At 44.7% G+C, this 16,198-nt stretch overlaps 2 protein-coding genes across 4 annotated transcripts; one reads left to right on the top strand and one right to left on the bottom strand.

Annotated features, from left to right (window-relative positions):
- The first annotated feature begins 216 nt into the window (after positions 1-216).
- Positions 217-3,464, top strand: XBP1 (X-box binding protein 1). Its single transcript, XM_050906913.1, is given in 6 exon segments — positions 217-425; positions 512-608; positions 688-816; positions 1,449-1,508; positions 1,511-1,594; positions 2,426-3,464. Coding segments are annotated over 6 exon segments (1,137 nt in total). The 3' UTR covers positions 2,984-3,464.
- Positions 3,465-8,723: 5,259 nt separating this feature from the next.
- On the bottom strand, positions 8,724-16,099 carry CCDC117 (coiled-coil domain containing 117). 3 transcript variants are annotated; one of them, XM_050906390.1, is made up of 6 exons: positions 15,979-16,099; positions 15,321-15,682; positions 14,579-14,629; positions 13,975-14,208; positions 12,386-12,523; positions 8,724-11,838 (listed from the first exon to the last, which is right to left on the bottom strand). In XM_050906390.1, exons 2-6 carry the CDS (start codon positions 15,674-15,676, stop codon positions 11,586-11,588), a joined length of 1,032 nt encoding a protein of 343 aa, XP_050762347.1. In that variant the 5' UTR covers positions 15,677-15,682; positions 15,979-16,099; the 3' UTR covers positions 8,724-11,585. The 3 variants fall into 3 exon arrangements, with proteins under 3 accessions (XP_050762347.1, XP_050762348.1, XP_050762349.1); XM_050906391.1 differs by having other exon boundaries at positions 15,321-15,679; positions 15,979-16,018; XM_050906392.1 differs by lacking the exon at positions 12,386-12,523.
- Positions 16,100-16,198: the final 99 nt, after the last annotated feature.

The following is a 16,198-nucleotide window of genomic DNA, read 5'->3' as shown; positions in this document are numbered from 1 at the left end:
CACCAGCCCCAACCCCCTCGCCTGATGCAATTCATTTCCCCCCTTGCTTTCAGCCCGCAGGCCAATCACGGGCTAGCCTGCGCGCATCGTCATGCCGTCCCGGCCAATGGAGAAGAGCCACGATAGTAGAAATCCGGGCGGGGCCGCACGCAGCGCAGACGGCCGGCAGTCGCGGCGCCGGGCAGCGCGGCGCCTCCCGTTCCGTCCGCGCCGGCCATGGCAGCGCTGCCCGGTGCCGCGGCCCCCCGGCTGCTCCTCATCCCCAGCAAAGCGGCCGAGCCCCCCGGCCCCGCAGCCGGTCGGCATCTTTCCGTTGTCCTGCCGGCGGGAGCCGCCCCCAGCCCCCCGGGCCCGGAGGCCCCGCAGCCGGCCCGCAAGCGGCAGCGGCTCACCCATCTGAGCCCGGAGGAGAAGGCGCTGCGCAGGTGAGTGGGGGGCCGCGGGGGGGTGGGGGGGGCTGGCCGCGGTGCCGCCGGGGGCCCGCCGCGCTGACGGCCGCGCTGCCCCGCAGGAAGCTGAAGAACCGCGTGGCGGCCCAGAGCGCCCGGGACAGGAAGAAGGCGCGGATGACGGAGCTGGAGCAGCAGGTGGTGGAGCTGGAGGAGGAGGTAAGGCGCTGGGGGGGCCCGCGGGCGGGGGGCGGCCGTGGCCGGCGCTGCGGCCTCCCTGCCTCACGGCTCTCCGCAGAACCAGAAGCTGCTGCTGGAAAACCAGCTCCTGCGGGAGAAGACGTGTAACCTTGCTCTGGAGAACCAGGAGCTTCGCTGCCGCCTGGGTTTAGATGCTCTGAAGACGGAGGAGGAGAGCGAGCCCGAGGTGAGCCTGCCGCCGCGCCGGTGGCTCGTCTCCCGCGCTCTCTGGGCAGAACCTGCCGAGGGCGGCCGCGCTGCCTGAGGTGGCTGCGGGGCGGTGGGCGGGGAGGAGCGGCCCCGGCGCGGGGAGCTCTCGGGCTGGAACTGCCGTGCTGTGCGGGGGGACACTTCGTGTGCCAGAAAGCCTCCTGTCCGGCAAGTGGAGGCTTTCCCGCAGACCGAACGGCACCGAGTCTGAAGTGGGTGCCACCGGCAGCGCAGGAGGTAGCGAGCTGACTTGTTCCAAGCTGTTTGAAGATTATTTCATCTGCTCTTCTACATTACGTTCTGAAGTGAAATAGTAGCTGTTACAGTCGTGTATGCCTGTCTCAAAGAACGGGGGGGATAGTGGAGGGGGTCAGGCTCTCATTTAGAAGTGGTGAACAAAATAAATCTACAGATGTATGGAAGTTTGAGCCAGCTTTGGAAGTGGTCTTGCCTTCAGGTTCCTACTGCACAAGCAAGTGGGTAATCTAATTTTGGAAGCCTTTGCAGGAGGAGCATGATCTTCAGGATTATGTACTGTACTATCTGCCAGAACACTTGTGGTGACTGACTGGATTTTTTTCCTTGGCCCAGGTTGTGAAGGAATCGCAGGTGGATGAGATTAGATTGGTGACCGGGTCCGCTGAGTCCGCAGCACTCAGACTACGTGTTCCTCTGCAGCAGGTGCAGGCCCAGCAGTCACCATTTCTGATAACTTCCACATGGATTCTGATGGCAGTGACTCTTCAGACTCAGAGGTGAGCATCCACTCCTATACAAAGTGCCCATCAAATTCAGAACCACTGTGCATTTAAGACTACTGTCGTAACTTCTTGATGTGAAGTCACTTGATGACTTTCTATAGTTGGCTTGTTTTCCAAGTCTTGGAATACCATACCTGTGGCTCAAAACAGCTGTGTTAGGCTGTATCCGCTGAGTACAGGAGTTCGTGCAACTTGAACAAGTCCAACTTCCATAAAATCTTAGAGGATATTGCCTGTAGCAGTCTCTTGGCTCTTACAGCAAAAGTGTACAAATACCAAAAGCATACTGTGCTTTTACTGCTGTTGAAAACAAACTTGATCATTTTGCTGATGTGCTGGCACTTAGCAAAGCTGTTCGAACTTAAAGCCTGTCCCTTATGAGTGACTTTGAGAAATGTAAGGACAGGCATCTTTCATGTTTAAAAAAAAAAAAAAAAAAACCAACAAACCCCCCGACTTTGGTTATGGACAGGTCTGCCTGAGCCAGGTTCTGGTACTTGCTCTGTGGAGCCAGCAGGTAGTGTGGTGTTTGTACCTGATGGGTCCAAGATATTGAGGAGTTTCTAATAGAGGTTGTGAATATCAAATGCATGTAGAATTCTATGGGGATTGCCAGTACCCTTACAAAAAGGTTCATGGACAGAGAATTTCTGAAAGGTAATTCCCTTAACCATCTGTTCTGATAGTGGTGTTCTTGGTAAAACTCCTAGTTCTATGATCACCTTAGCATATTTAACTTCCAGGTGAGGGTTAATAGATACCGCAGCTGATGTTCTGCTGTAACAGTAGTAGGCTGTCTTTCTAAACCAGTATTTTATTCTGCAGTCTGATCTCCTGTTGGGCTTTCTGGACAGTTTGGACCCAGAGATGTTTCTCAAATGTGCTGATTCAGAGTCAACGTGCCTGGAAAAGCTGGAGGAAGAGATCTGTGGAGAAACAAATTCCATACCAACCTCCCCCTCTCCCTCTTTGGGGTCCCCATCAGCTAAGCTGGAGGCCATTAATGAACTGATAAGGTTTGATCATGTGTACACAAAGCCCCTAATACTGGAGATTCCTGTTAAAATGGGCAACCAAACCAATATGCTAGTGAAAATTGAGGAAGTATCTCTCTCTCCATCTGAAGACAAAGCTATCCCTGAGGTCCCAGTATCTGTGAAAGAGGAACCTGTAGACAGCTTCATGCCTGAACTGGGCATCTCTGATCTGCTTTCCTCTCATCGTAGCCTTGCAGCCTCAAGCTATCTGTTGGATGCCTGTAGTGACTCTGGATATGAAGGATCCCTGTCGCCCTTCAGTGACATGTCCTCTCCGATTGACACTGACCATGCTTGGGAGGATAGCTTTGCCAGTGAACTCTTTCCCCAACTGATCAGTGTCTAACTCGGTAGTGTTAACTCCCCTTGGATAACTATCCTGGCAGGATAACAGGATATGCCCCTTTGGGGCGTGGGGGGGGGAATCAAATGTATTCAGAAAAGCATTGCTCACTTTTACCCATGCTAGTAGATGGAGTGATGACCAGTGCATTTCTCCTGGTATGAAAAAGCCTAGGGTGTCCCGTCCTGCCATCCCCCCCACCCCATCAGTGTTGACTTATGAGGGAGGAAAGTTTCTTTCGCAATAACTTGCCAATTCTACATGAACCTGAAAATGTTCATTTTGTTTTCCATTTAAAATAACTTTAACACCAAAAACTGCAGTGGAATATTCATGTATAGACAACTGGGTGAAAACTAAATAGTCTGTACATCTTACAGATTTACTATGTAAATGCTTGTTTTCCATTTGCTATGTAGAGTTGCTTTCTCCATTTAATATTTAACTGTATTGGTGCAATTAAAGTGCAATGCAGCTCACTGACCCTTTTTTTGCCTTGGATCTCAGTGGGGAGGGGAGAGTATCCAGGCCTTGCAGAGTTTGAAACTATAGAAATTTTAAGAGATTAGATCTGTGTCTCGTCCTTCTACCACCTTAATGCACCAATCCAGCAGCACTTCTATGGCGTTTGTAGCTGGATGCTGTAGCAGCTTCTTTCTGGGAGCATTTGATGTTGCAGACTCTGTTCAAGGTAGATGGGTTTGTATGATGGCCAGAGCTGCTAGAGCAAAGTCTGCATCCTGAATAGGGAATGCAGGTGGCAGTAGCTTGATGTCTGAATAAACTGTAATATCTTCCTGTTGGCCAGTAATGCTATTCAAAATGCTCAGTCTGAGTGAAGGTGGGTGCATTTCAAGTGGCATATCTAGTGTTTGTGAAGCAGTGTGAGACACGCATGGGGTGAGAAAGGTGCAGATTCTGTGTTACTGCAGGAATTCCTGAAGCATAAAATTAACTTTGCAGGAGCTAATTTCAGATACCACAGTAGGACACTCTGTTGTCCTCATCCATTTGTTCCAACATCACTATTAAAAACACTCGAATTGGAGTGACAGAGAAGAAACTGAAATTTTGTACTGAGTTGTTCCAGGTGTTTGCACAACTGTTCTTGGTTTCAGTGCTATTTCATGTCTTGCATTAAATTTTGACAAAAATAACTTGAGGTGGGGGAGGGAAGGAGATGGGGGATGGGTTAGGAGGGTGTTGGTCACTAACATTCAAGGTGACAGGACTGCTTTGGATTACAAACTTGAGTAACTTAGCTTCTTGTAATAAAGCATTCTATCTGAGTATTGGATAGCAGTAAAAACTACAGCTGTGCAATATAGCAGAAACTTAGATTAAAAAAAATTTAGTAGTCTGAGAATAAGTTGCTTTACTTTCAAGCTGGAAAATAGGGATGACTGCAAGAGGACCCGTAGTACCTAACATTTTGTTGTGAGTCCAAAATGCAAATGGACAAGTGAGAATTTGATCCATAGCGTTGCATTACTTTTGTCAATTTTATTGGAACTTTATATGAGATTAAAAAATGAATTCAAGTACAGCAGAAATAATGTAGGAAGAAGTTTAATTTCTTTAAAACTCAGCTCTACGTTTTCTAGCCTAGAAGTGAAAGATGTGGCTTACAGGGATAAGCATGTAGTAGTTGAAAGTAGCACCTGTAAAAGGACTGATACTTCATGTACTTTCCTCAGGGCTATAGGAAGGTTGAGACTAGCACAGCGAAGATGTGCAGCCCATCCCACTGCTCTTGTGGCCGTCTTTCCTGCTCTCAGACAGACATCTGGCCTCTAAAAGGTAGTGCAATAGAAGACTAAACGTAACTGGTGGACCTGTGTCTGTTCGGTGCTGCAGTACTTCTAGGCAATGTGTGTGTTCTTGTGAATTCGATGTTTGAGACTGAGTCACTGTAGACATAGCCTATTCCTGTGTGAGGCTCTTGCTTATTTTTGCTTCTTCAGGAGCTGATCCCAGTTGTAGATGAAATGCAATTTTTGGTGATACACGCTAGCTCCCTTAAGATATCTCGGGTTATCAAGGATGTTTCTCAGTCCAGTTTAACTCGTGTGATGTTTAGCATTAGAATTGCATTTTCTGTGCACCTAGACAAGCTACTGTGACTAAACCAAGCACTTTTTAAGCATGACAACTGATAACCAGCCATTTTAATAGCTACTGAAAGTAAGACCTTTGCCAAAAGAAATGAAAATCAACTATATAAAGTTAACACTTTTGCTGCCCGAACATCTTTTTTTAATCTTTCTTCCCTTATTAAGGTATTTGGGAAAGCGTGAACAGAGGTAAGAGGGTTTGCCATATATTATGGGTTGATTTAAATACAGTTTTTGCTATTAAAAATACTGTAAGGGCAAGTCTTTCTGTTGTTTTGGGTTAGTTGTGTTTTAGCTTAACTAATACAGCAAGAAATGGTGGCACAGCAAAAAGGTTTCATTGAGCATTCAAGAACCTACCCAGAAAACTCTGTTTTCCCCCTCCCACCCCCCCAGCCCTCCCCAGTTTCTATTTGGGCTGTCTTCACCAAAGAATGTGTCTCCAGCCTTTACGTTTAAAGTTGTAGAAAACCTGTCATTTCCTTAAGAAATTTGAGGGGGCAAAAGAAGGCCAGAAATCAAAGGAAGAGTAGCTTAAAGCTCACAGACTGTAACACCTGATGCCCGCACAATTGCGCTTCCCCCCCCCCCCCCCCCAGCAATACTTAAGGTAGTTCTTTTTGCATGCTAGCTCAGGTTAAGACATAGCAATGTTAACTGACAGGATGAGCAAGAGTGGAGGTGAAGAGTTAATATGAACTCTCTTGGCAAACTGCTTAAGAGATAAACTTATACTGGTTGCAACAGATTTCTTGGGTAAAGTGTGACCTTTGTTTTCAATGAATAAGGAAGAAGTTTACAGTTCTTACATTCAGCTTTTGATGCACCATTATGAAGGCACTGCCCAGTATCATATATGCATTTCATAATAACTAAAGCCAAGGACAAGAGAAATTCAGCTCAAACCAAGACCAAAGTAGGGCAATCTTTTACCAAATTATAGAGGGGCACAGAAAACATAGCTGCCTTTATAAAACACTCCAAAACAACTGGAAAAGCGGCCTAGGCTTTTCCTACAGGAAATGCTGTAGGCAACTCTCTTAAGGTGTTGTGTTTTTCTTTAAGACAAAAGTTGGTGGAAAAACTGAAGGACCTGCTACTACTGACATGTCTGACAGGCATTGAAGTCCAACAGCTGTACATGAATGGTACACTGAGAGAAATATGAATACAGGCAAGACATGGCCATCCTAAGCGAAAAAACCTGTACCAATTATCAGCCTTGCCTGTGCTTAAGCCTTAATCAAGATAATGACTAGCCAATCCGACATTGTAAAGGACTACTTCAGACAACATTCAGAATAAAAAAAAATTATATGTCTACTGCATATTACTTTCCTTTGTTCTTAAGCCAGCCAAACTACAGTTCTCAGCTGCTAGGCAAGCTTCTGCTCCAGTAATTACTCTGAGCCAGTGGTATAAGAAAGATCAGTGCTCACAACTTTGAGATTTTAGATTGCTTTGATTCATTAAAGTAGTTAGTGGTGGTTTGAACCAGCATCTTAAGGGAAGTATAGTTTGATCGCTGCACACATAAGCTTTTTGGGTCTTCTGTAAACTGAATTCAACTTAAGAGCCTGCCCTAGAGCAGCCAACTGCTTTGAAGCACTTGAAAGGCTGGAGGACCTGTCATTTTGCCACCTCTCTGCCTTCCTGCAAAGCTGCCTGCCTGATGTGGCTCTTCTACCCGAGCAGCTCGTATGGGTGCCTGTAGCCGCTGCCCAGCCCCGTCCGCCTCTGGGGGGCCAGACCTGTGCTGGTGGGCCATTGCAGCACCATTTGTGAACGTGTACTGGATGAACTGTGAAGGTGATGCAAGGTGAAGTGAAATAGATAATCCTCAACTGCTTCCATGCTCCGATTACTGAGTAACTTCCCAGGTGATTCACCAATTAAAATGCCGGCAACACCGCCGCCCCGTGCCCTTGTGTAGCACTGCATGCTTGGGGGCACCAACAGCCACTGCCTGCTTTCAGTAGCGCATCATTTAACTTGCCTCACAGCTGAACACGTTTTGTGTCTCGATGAGCAACAAATTTTTAACGTCTAAAAAATTCAAGGAAAATTCTGTTACGGTCACGTTTCCATCATATTTAGAAATGGACTCTATTTAATAGGTTCACACCCAAACCTTCTTAAGCACAGTAGACAAAAATGTTCACTGAAGTAGTATTTACACTGTTTTGCTTCCCGTTTTCGACTTTACAGCTCAGAGATTTCCTGGCATGCTTTATCCTGACTTACTGGCAGCATTAGGTCCCAAGACACGCTGCTAATATTTACTGAGATCTCTTCCACTAAAAGCACACAACTAGTTCTTGGGCATCTGGAAGCCTAACAGCATTCAGAATTTCTATTAGCGCTAATATTTTTTACTAGAATCAAGTCCACTTAAGTGCTACCAAGGCAGGATGAGGGTGGGTTTTTTTAAAATATATATATTTATATAGCACATCAGCATCCACAGACTAAAGTGTGAGAATTTAAACTGTCAGCAGAGGATCTTTATCTGAGATCTTCCTGTAGATGAGAGATGCTAAGTTAAAGTAAACCGAGGCAAAGCTGGGGCAGCAGAGGGAAGAGTAACACATGCACAGAGTGGCAGATTTCACCTTTGCAGCATGCTTCCTTAAGATGACTGCTTTCTGATTGCTCTAACTTCTGTTTTGGAGTCCTACTTGCCTCATAACAAGCATGGATCCAGACCCAGTGGTTCATGTGTATGTTACATCTGCATTTGATTAAATAAATCATCTGTCATGGAAGCCACACATCTGCTCTAGCTAACTGATACAAGACACAGGCTCTGGAACAATTACAAGTCCAGTTCCAAGTCCACGCCAAAATGAATTCTGTCCCTCTCCACAGGGTTGGCTCTATAACTGAGATACTCCTCCCATCTCAACAGTCCCCCAGCCACATCCCCAAGGAGACTCTCAGCCAGCCAAGAGAGCCTTACACAATCCTAAATGGGTTGGGTTTTACACTATTCTTTTCCTTTCTCCAGTTCTGCATTGGAGAAATATTTAAGTCTTGTCTAAATCCACAGTACAACTTAAGCAAGTCAATGTTTGACTCTACCTAGAAACCTCGGGGGTTTTTATTATTATTTTTTAATATAAATCTGAAGTGCTATTTTTCCCTCATTTTGAAAGCAAAGGCAATAGTGGTCTAGCACACACATTTTATCCTTCAGCTGCCTGAAAAACTCTTGAACAGAAGATGTTAAACAAAAGAGCAAAGTGTTACATTCCAATAAAATAATTATTAAAATTTGGATTTGTTTTAAAACTCTCCTCAAACATTTCTTCATTTTATACAGAACTAAGCAAGCTAGGCATTCTTAATTTTAGTCTGAAGTAAAATGAGAGATCTGAAAACACAAGCTATAGCAACACCGTTTGGTACCCCTTCGCTTTTTTAGAGGCCTTTGGGTCATGACAGTTTTACAGCAACTCTTCCTTTCTGGCAGCTTCAGGTTTATTCTACCCTGCTGTTGTGCCCCCCTGTCCTCTTGACCACCACAGAGGAAAGAAGTGACATGCCCTTGGGACTATGTAGTTAAATTAAAAATCTTCTTAGGCCAGAAGATTATTTTACCCTCCAGTTGAAGGACTGGACATACGCTCTCAAGGTTTTCACTTTTATTAGGAATGAAACACAGCCATCTAAAAAATATTTTAGAAAATTTATTGAAAACTGACATACAAAGGGCGATTTGGTCCCAAGAGAACACAGACCAGAATCAGATCTTCCATATTTCAAAATAAAGTTTTTCCTAATACTGCATCACATTTGCCATCCCGCTTGTAAACAGCATTAGCAGAAGTCTTAAGGAAGCCAACAACAAATGAAACTGTTACAAATACAGAAGTTTGAGAACACCCAGTAGCTTGTTCTCTCTTACCCTCTCCAAATGATTGCTATAGCAAGAATCTTGCTCAGTCCTCCTAGATACTTGACTCCTGCTCTACCCCACTCTTCTCCGCCCCCATCAATTTAAGCGATTCAACCCTGTTCTCTCCTATCACAAGGGCAGAAATTAAGTATGAAAAAATTAAAATAAATGTTTTCTACCAAAGCAAATTTCTTGGACACAGTTTTTTCCCATCTCATGGTCTTTGTCAATAGTCCACCACTATATTCTTGTTTCAGATGGCAGAATAACAGGGGTCAGTGATGCCATATTAGCATCAAACGATTAAGAGGAAATACATCTCTGAAAGTCAACCTTTGGTACAAACATAACAGGAAAAAAGTATGCTTAAAAGCTATCTACAAAAATTTCCTCCTCTGCAAATTTGATATGCAATTTGTCATTTTTAAAAGGCAAAACCCTGCATCTAGATTTGATGTATTTAGGCCTCCCGCAGTTTTCTACATCCTCTGTCGCAGTTCTAGTGTTGCTGAGATGGTTTCATCAAATTTTTGTATTTTTTATCCTTTCTTTTCTGTTTATTTAGGATTCAGAGCTATCAGCTAAAACAGTTCCAACCTTGAACTTTCACTATAATCCTGCAAGCTTAAAAACAGGTAATTATTTGGAGGCACCACATTTTCTACCAGCAGTGACTACAGCCTTCTCCAAACTGCACTGCTTTACTTTATACTCAAGCAATGTAGCATGTCAAAGGCTATAGATTTTAAGCACGTTCAGCAGCTTAATAACACATGAGAAATTTTACGCAGTACATGCAAGAGATTTATAGCAGACCCTGAAATGAAATTAGACATAATAGCAAGATAAAGCCGCACACGTTCTCCAATTTAATAAAAGTTCCAGAATGGTAAAGTTATACACTGGTTTCCAGAGCAATACCTATTCAAATGTTGGAATGTTTTTAGTGAAGCTCTGAAATGTTTCAGCAAGAGACAGCAAATTTCACACAACCTTCGACAAGAGCAGCAAGATAGACAGGATTTAACAAATAGGGGTATCGGTTGAACAAAGCTTCTGCTGTCAGCCAAAAGAAAAGAAAGCATGACTGCAAAAAGAGAAGCTTGATTTTAAAGTATCGACTATGGGGTATTCAACAGTAAAAAATATCATCACAAAGATTATCATTTAGCTGTGCAAAGGAAGAGTAAATTTTTCTTATGCAAACAGCTGCATTACTGTGTACTTGCTCCTTTATGTTAGCAAGATGTCAAAACCAGACTGGGATGCTAAGACTCTGAACAGAACCTATCACTTGGAAAGGAATTTCTTACGAAAAGCCTCAATTCAGAGATCTCTGAGAAAGCTCAAGGACTTAAGAACAGAAGGTAAGATTCTCTGCCTCGTTTAAGGGTTTTAAGCATAATGGAACTGTTGTGCATTGAGGAAAGGTACAAGCAGTAACTCACTGAGGATTTCTTTTCTTGACACCCTAAGCAGGGTACCAAATTCTTTTGGCATAAATCTGTATAAACGATGTGACGTTATGTTAATGGCACATGTTCTGGCTTAAATTTTAAGTCTAGATTCCCTCAGGAAGAAGACAAGCATCTTCTTTACTTCACCACCAGTGCCAGCAGTCTCGAAGTCCGGGACGTGGTTACAGATGATAATCAGCATTTGACCCTCTTTACGCCAGAAATCAGCTCCCTGTTATCTGATTTACATACCATGTTTATCAAAATTAAAGGATGCCATTTATTAATCAAAAGTTACACTGTCTTCAACTGACTTTCCAACTCGATGCATACAAAGAATCACAGCACAATGTAAAATGTGCATCAATTGGCTGAGAACCACTTTTCTCCAGACTTTGCATCATTTGGGGAGGGGGGCATCAAAAACCCGCAAACACAATTTAGGAGCCAATGAACCAAAGATGACTAAAGTTAGTAGGTATCTTGCAAGTTAGTAGCTGGTTTTACTTTCTACAAAGCAAGAGGCTTATGCTCAGCTATAACATTCCTTCCCTACCACACTGCAGAATGTATAATTTTGACATTTGAGTTTACATCGAGTACAAACCACCACAGCTGAAACAAGTGTGAAAAGCTGTATTTCTATAGGGATTGCTTTTCTATCCGTGACTAGACTCAAAAGTATTTTTTCCTTTCCATACCTTTTTGTAATTCAAATTAAACTAACTGACCAAGCATAGTATGTGCACCAAAGTCTTAACGGCTCACTAAGTGAAAGATGTGCCTTGAGCCACAGTTACATCCAATATTTGGATTTTACACTTTACCAAGGACAATTAAGAGGATATTTCACCATTAAGCAAGATGGAAATCTACTTCATTGTTCCAAAGGCCTCTGGATTACCTTCTCAGTAAAAACAAGAATATTTAACAGAATGGAGTACAGAAATCTTGGATTTTTTTCAGTTTCCTTAAGTTGTGTCTGGCCAATCCACGTTCTTATGATTGTTAGTAGGAAAACCAAAAACAAATAATAAAACTTCGGATTCACACATCAAACCAGAGAGAAAGAGGGAATCAAAAACCAGCAACAAAAAACAGCAGAAGCTCACCACTTTCAGACTAAAATCTGGCATCTACAACTCCATTTCTTCTTCTGCACACCCAGAGATTCCCAAACTAGCATATGGATCTGGAGACATGGCAGTCTGTTGTGATTCAGGGAATGTTTCAGTCTGTGGGTCAAAAGCAGCTCTTGGTGTTGACTGCTTAGCTTGACACCCTTCTGTGCTCTGCTGCTTGAAGTTCTTAACAGAAACAGACTTCAGTTTATCTGTGAGAAATTCCGGAAGAGGTTTCCAAAGCACCAGCTCCATAGAAGGACGGCTCCTAGAAGGGATGGAGTCTCAGTTAAATTTAAGTTCTCCAATCACAACTATTAAATGCAGAAGACCAGTGAGTATCTTCGTCCTTTGTGCTAGCCTGGAACTATATTCCAGAATCCATATACCTTTTTTTTCTTCCCCCCTATTAAATTTCCTTTTCCATAACTAGTTCCATTACTTCTAGTTCTAATCAAGTATTTTCTTTCTTTTCTTTTGCACCAAACTTGATGACCACTGTCGGTCACACTTCAGGACCTCCTTCTTTTGGAAACTCACATACATAAAAATCAAGATATAATGCTTTATTCAACAAATTTCACTCTGTACAAATGAGGAGTACAAAACAGACAGCTTGATGACCACTACAGTTACACTTACTTCTCTTTTACATGAGGATAGTTTTTCCTATTTTTGACCAGATGAATGGTCTGTTATACAACATTGGCTGCATCATGCAGTAATTAAGGACATCTCCACAAACACGAGACTGGGTCTCTCTTGTCATTTGCATGTGTTAGCTACATAGCACCATGATTTCCTCCAGAACTTACATAGATTCTATTATTTTCTTTGTCAGGACTTCACCAAAATCCCTCTTCATCCCTTTTTTAAGGGTATCTGACAGGATAAGAGTGGGCAGATTGCTAACATTTCCATCAGCATGAACTTCCTCATCTTCATCAATTATCCTAGGAATGGAGGGGGAAGAGGGAGATAAACACTATTGAGCATACTGTTAACAGGCACATCCACTGCAGACTACAGTTATATCTACGTGCACTGCATTGTACAGTGTCAGTATCTGACCGAGGCTGGGTACCAGAAGCAGCGGGGCCATGTTAACATGAGTCTCTCTTGGGCCAATATACCCTAAGAATGACTGTTACCACAGAAGCCACTTGAGCAGCTATGCCACTTCTGGTACCTGAGCTAGCTTCGTTATCCCTGCATTGTCCAGGAGCGTGCAATGCAGACATACACTACGAGAAAATAAATAAATTCACTTCAGGGGAAACTGTATGATTCAGTCACATGACAAGAGTGAGTCTCAGCTATGCAGTAGCTTCGTCCGCTCAATTCCCCATATCTTAACTTTGAGAATTACTGAAAAGCTATGAATACAGTTCTTAACCTTTGACGACGTTGCACCAATTTCTCAGATTAAAACAGCACAAAAAGTTGAAGCGTTTAGAACAAACTGGAGGCATCTATCTCCTTTGGTTTTGGTAAGCCTTTTAAAGAAAATTTAGCAGAGTAGCTGGGAAGGATGGGGAACAATCCTCTGAGAGGTCCAAAGCAGACTTTGAAATGCAGATATAGCCAGATAATAAAAGACATGTATCACTACTCTGATTTACCCATGAAAAAATAAAATAATCTAACAGTACCTTGCTTCCCTTCACGCATCATCTATGGAGTAATCATCTAAAAAAAAATCTCGTTTTATAATTTATATAACTTTTGGCTTTTCTAACAGCTGTCTGCAGTGGTCATTTTAGGTACTTCAGAATACTAGCTCAACTGCAATTGACTCATATATACACGTGACATTCCCAGAAATCTTTCAAAGGCAAGAACACACAGTACATTTATTAAATGATTGCAACAGACTGCCCATAGCCACCCCATTACCCCAATATCAAGCTATTTGGTATTTAACAGCAAGATGAACCTCAGTCTTATTGCATATGTGCAGAGAGATCTCTCTGGTTCATGCTATTCTCTACACTGACAAATTCACATCTATCTTGAGCATTTAGAAGTATTAACCCCAGAACAAGCTGCAGTTGATTGAAAAAAGCTGAGCTCGTCTGACCAGATAACATCAGTTAAAATTTGAGCTCTGGATACTCACAAAAGAGCATAAAACCCCATTATGGTATACTGATGCCGCATAATGATTGTGAAAAGGTGGTTATTTATTCAGCATCTCTTGCTCTAGCACCCTCAATTTCAGATCATAGTAACAGCCCCAAGACTCATAGGACCATAGGTAGCCTAAAAACAAATCACTTGAACAGAAGGTTCATCTCAGACTTACAGTAGCGTTATCACGCTGCTAAGTGCTAGATTTACCCCTTAATGCCCACAAAAAAAGGGAAAGCTCAGCAAAGCCAGTCTACTCAATCCCTGCATTTACCTGTCCTCAATTTCCTGAAGCTTCCTGCGAGCAACCTCGCATTGCTGTTCCCCCATTGTCTGATCCATTTCTTCACAGGGAATTTCTAACATGGCAGTTTCAGGACCGCTGCCACCATACTGACTTGTTACCTCCCTAGCTGCCTGCTGACCTGCACAGAGAATCCATTCTTCAGTGTTGGGATTCAAAGGGCAATTTTTGGCTCCTGTCAGTCTCTTCTTCCGCACAGGACAACTAGGAAACAAAATAAGTTTACAATTGTCAAAAGAGAGATGTGGCATTCTACAGGAAAAAATGTTACAGAAAGTCACGTGCATTTCAACAGATTTGACGCGCTATGGAAACACAACCTCCACAAAGACAATAAATCCACATTGCTCTTATTAAAATGTGGGTACCTGTGCAAGAAAGTCAGTGCTACACAATTAATTAGGTAACTGAAATGGATTTGGGCTCATGTGCAATTCAGGGGAAGAGTTCCAAATGGCAACAATGACAGAAGTTCCCTTCCTGCGTATGTTGTAGGTGAGATGTGCTCAAATCTTTATAGAAAACATAAAGCAAATTAAGATTTTTCAGGCTATAAAAGACAAATTTAATTTACCCTTCCGCCTCTTCTTCTAGCTTATGCTTCTTTCCACAGCGAACAGAGACACTGCAAAAGAAAAACAAATGGTTATTTAGCTTCTATCTTCCAGTGACATTGAGGTTTTCAAACAATATTTTTCTCCCTTTTAAAGTTTCACTTGCAGCTAAGAGCAACAGTCGCAGTATGTCACCAGCTGTGAAGGGAGTGGAAGTTCTGGACAATAAATGACCACTTTGTTCCACAGAAAGTCAAAGAAGGCTGTAATTACTCAGTTCTCCGAGTAGAATTCCATGCTCATTTCTCCTCCTTTACGTTATTTATTTTTTCTGCAAGGGGCAAGACCAATTTTTGCTAAAATTCGAATGCTTCAAGAAGCAACATGTGATCCAACTTCAGTCTCTTAATACATTGTCTCACAGTGACATACTCAAATTAAATATGACCATACTCAAATTAAATATGACCACATATGAGAAGGAGCAAGTAAAAAAAAAAAAAGTACGTGAACTTAAAGATGTGTCAAGATGTTGGTAAACTTAATCACATTTCTTTCCTTTTAGAAGGCTCCTTCATCCCCCACCAACAAACTTCAAGGCCGTAAGACGAGCAGAATACAATTCAAACACTGTACAAGCAAAACACTACTAGAAGAAAACAAATTATAACCCGCCTTGAAAAGAAAACTTATTTCACACTGCCAGGGCAGCTGAGAAACGCGTTCCTTCCCTGTTCCAGCGGCAACTGGTTTTGCACTTACTGGCTGTGACCCTGCTGCTGGTGCAGGCCGTGCGGGTGGGCCGCGCTGGTGAAGGAGCCCACCGGGGCGACCGTCAAGCCCTCGTTGTAACTTCCGAGCGCAGCCAGAGAGGCAACGTCGAAGCCGCTCTGCAGATGCAGGCCGGAGGAGCCGCCGCCATCGGCACCGTCGTTTCCGTTCCCTGCCATTATCATCATGGGCGGCTGCAGGCGGTCGTGGCCGACGGCTCCGGGCTGCGGGTCGTCCCGCGCCGCCGCCGGCGGGCCGTGGCGGTCAGGGGCAGCGGCCGGAGCCTGGGGGAACTCCACGGCAGGACCCGCAGGGATGCCCTGACAGGATCTGCCCAGCGCTGCCATTTCCTGCTGCCGGGGAGAAAGAGGGACATCAACGCCGCCCGTCCGCACCACCGAGCGGGGCGGCCCCCGCCGTGCCCCGAGACGCCCCGGCACCCCGGCCCGAGGCCGCCCTCCCGCTGCTGGCGCCGGCCCGGCCCCAGGCGCTCCCGCAGGAGAGCCGCGCCGAAGAGCGCTGGCGAGCGCCGCAGGTGAGCCGGCCCAGCCGCACCGCCGCCCGCCCCGGGCACCACCGGGGCCCGGCCCGCCCCGGCGCAACAGCAGACACCAGCTGCCCGCCCCCGCCCGCGCCGCGGAACGCTCACCGCCGGGCCGGGCCGGGCCCGGAGCTGGACGACACCGCCAGAGCCCAGGTCCTTTCCAGGCCTTTCGCCGCGCTTGGAGAAGGCGGGCGCGGGCACTATGGGAGCTGTAGTCCCGGGCGGCGGCGGCGGCCCGCGGGGCGCGGCGGGAGCTGTAGTCCCGGGCGGCGGCCCGCGGGGTGTGAGGTCCTCACCGCGGCGGCCATGGGGCAGCACGGACGCC

The sequence above is a fragment of the Gymnogyps californianus genome, chromosome 16 (assembly GCF_018139145.2).
Source record: "Gymnogyps californianus isolate 813 chromosome 16, ASM1813914v2, whole genome shotgun sequence".
Lineage (NCBI taxonomy): Eukaryota > Metazoa > Chordata > Aves > Accipitriformes > Cathartidae > Gymnogyps > Gymnogyps californianus.
The sequence above is the reverse complement of the archived record's forward strand: the minus strand, read 5'-3'. Positions and strand labels throughout refer to the sequence as shown.

Bases quoted from the DNA above. Each gene is read 5' to 3' on its own strand.
- CCDC117 (XM_050906390.1), bottom strand. From the start codon at position 15,676: ATGGCAGCGCTGGGCAGATCCTGTCAGGGCATCCCTGCGGGTCCTGCC. The intron at 14,630-15,320 runs GTAAGTGCAAAA...TTTCTTTTGCAG, and splicing joins CAGCAGCAGGGTCACAGCCA to TGTCTCTGTTCGCTGTGGAA. The intron at 11,839-12,385 runs GTAAGTTCTGGA...CATCCCTTCTAG, and splicing joins AAGAAAATAATAGAATCTAT to GAGCCGTCCTTCTATGGAGC.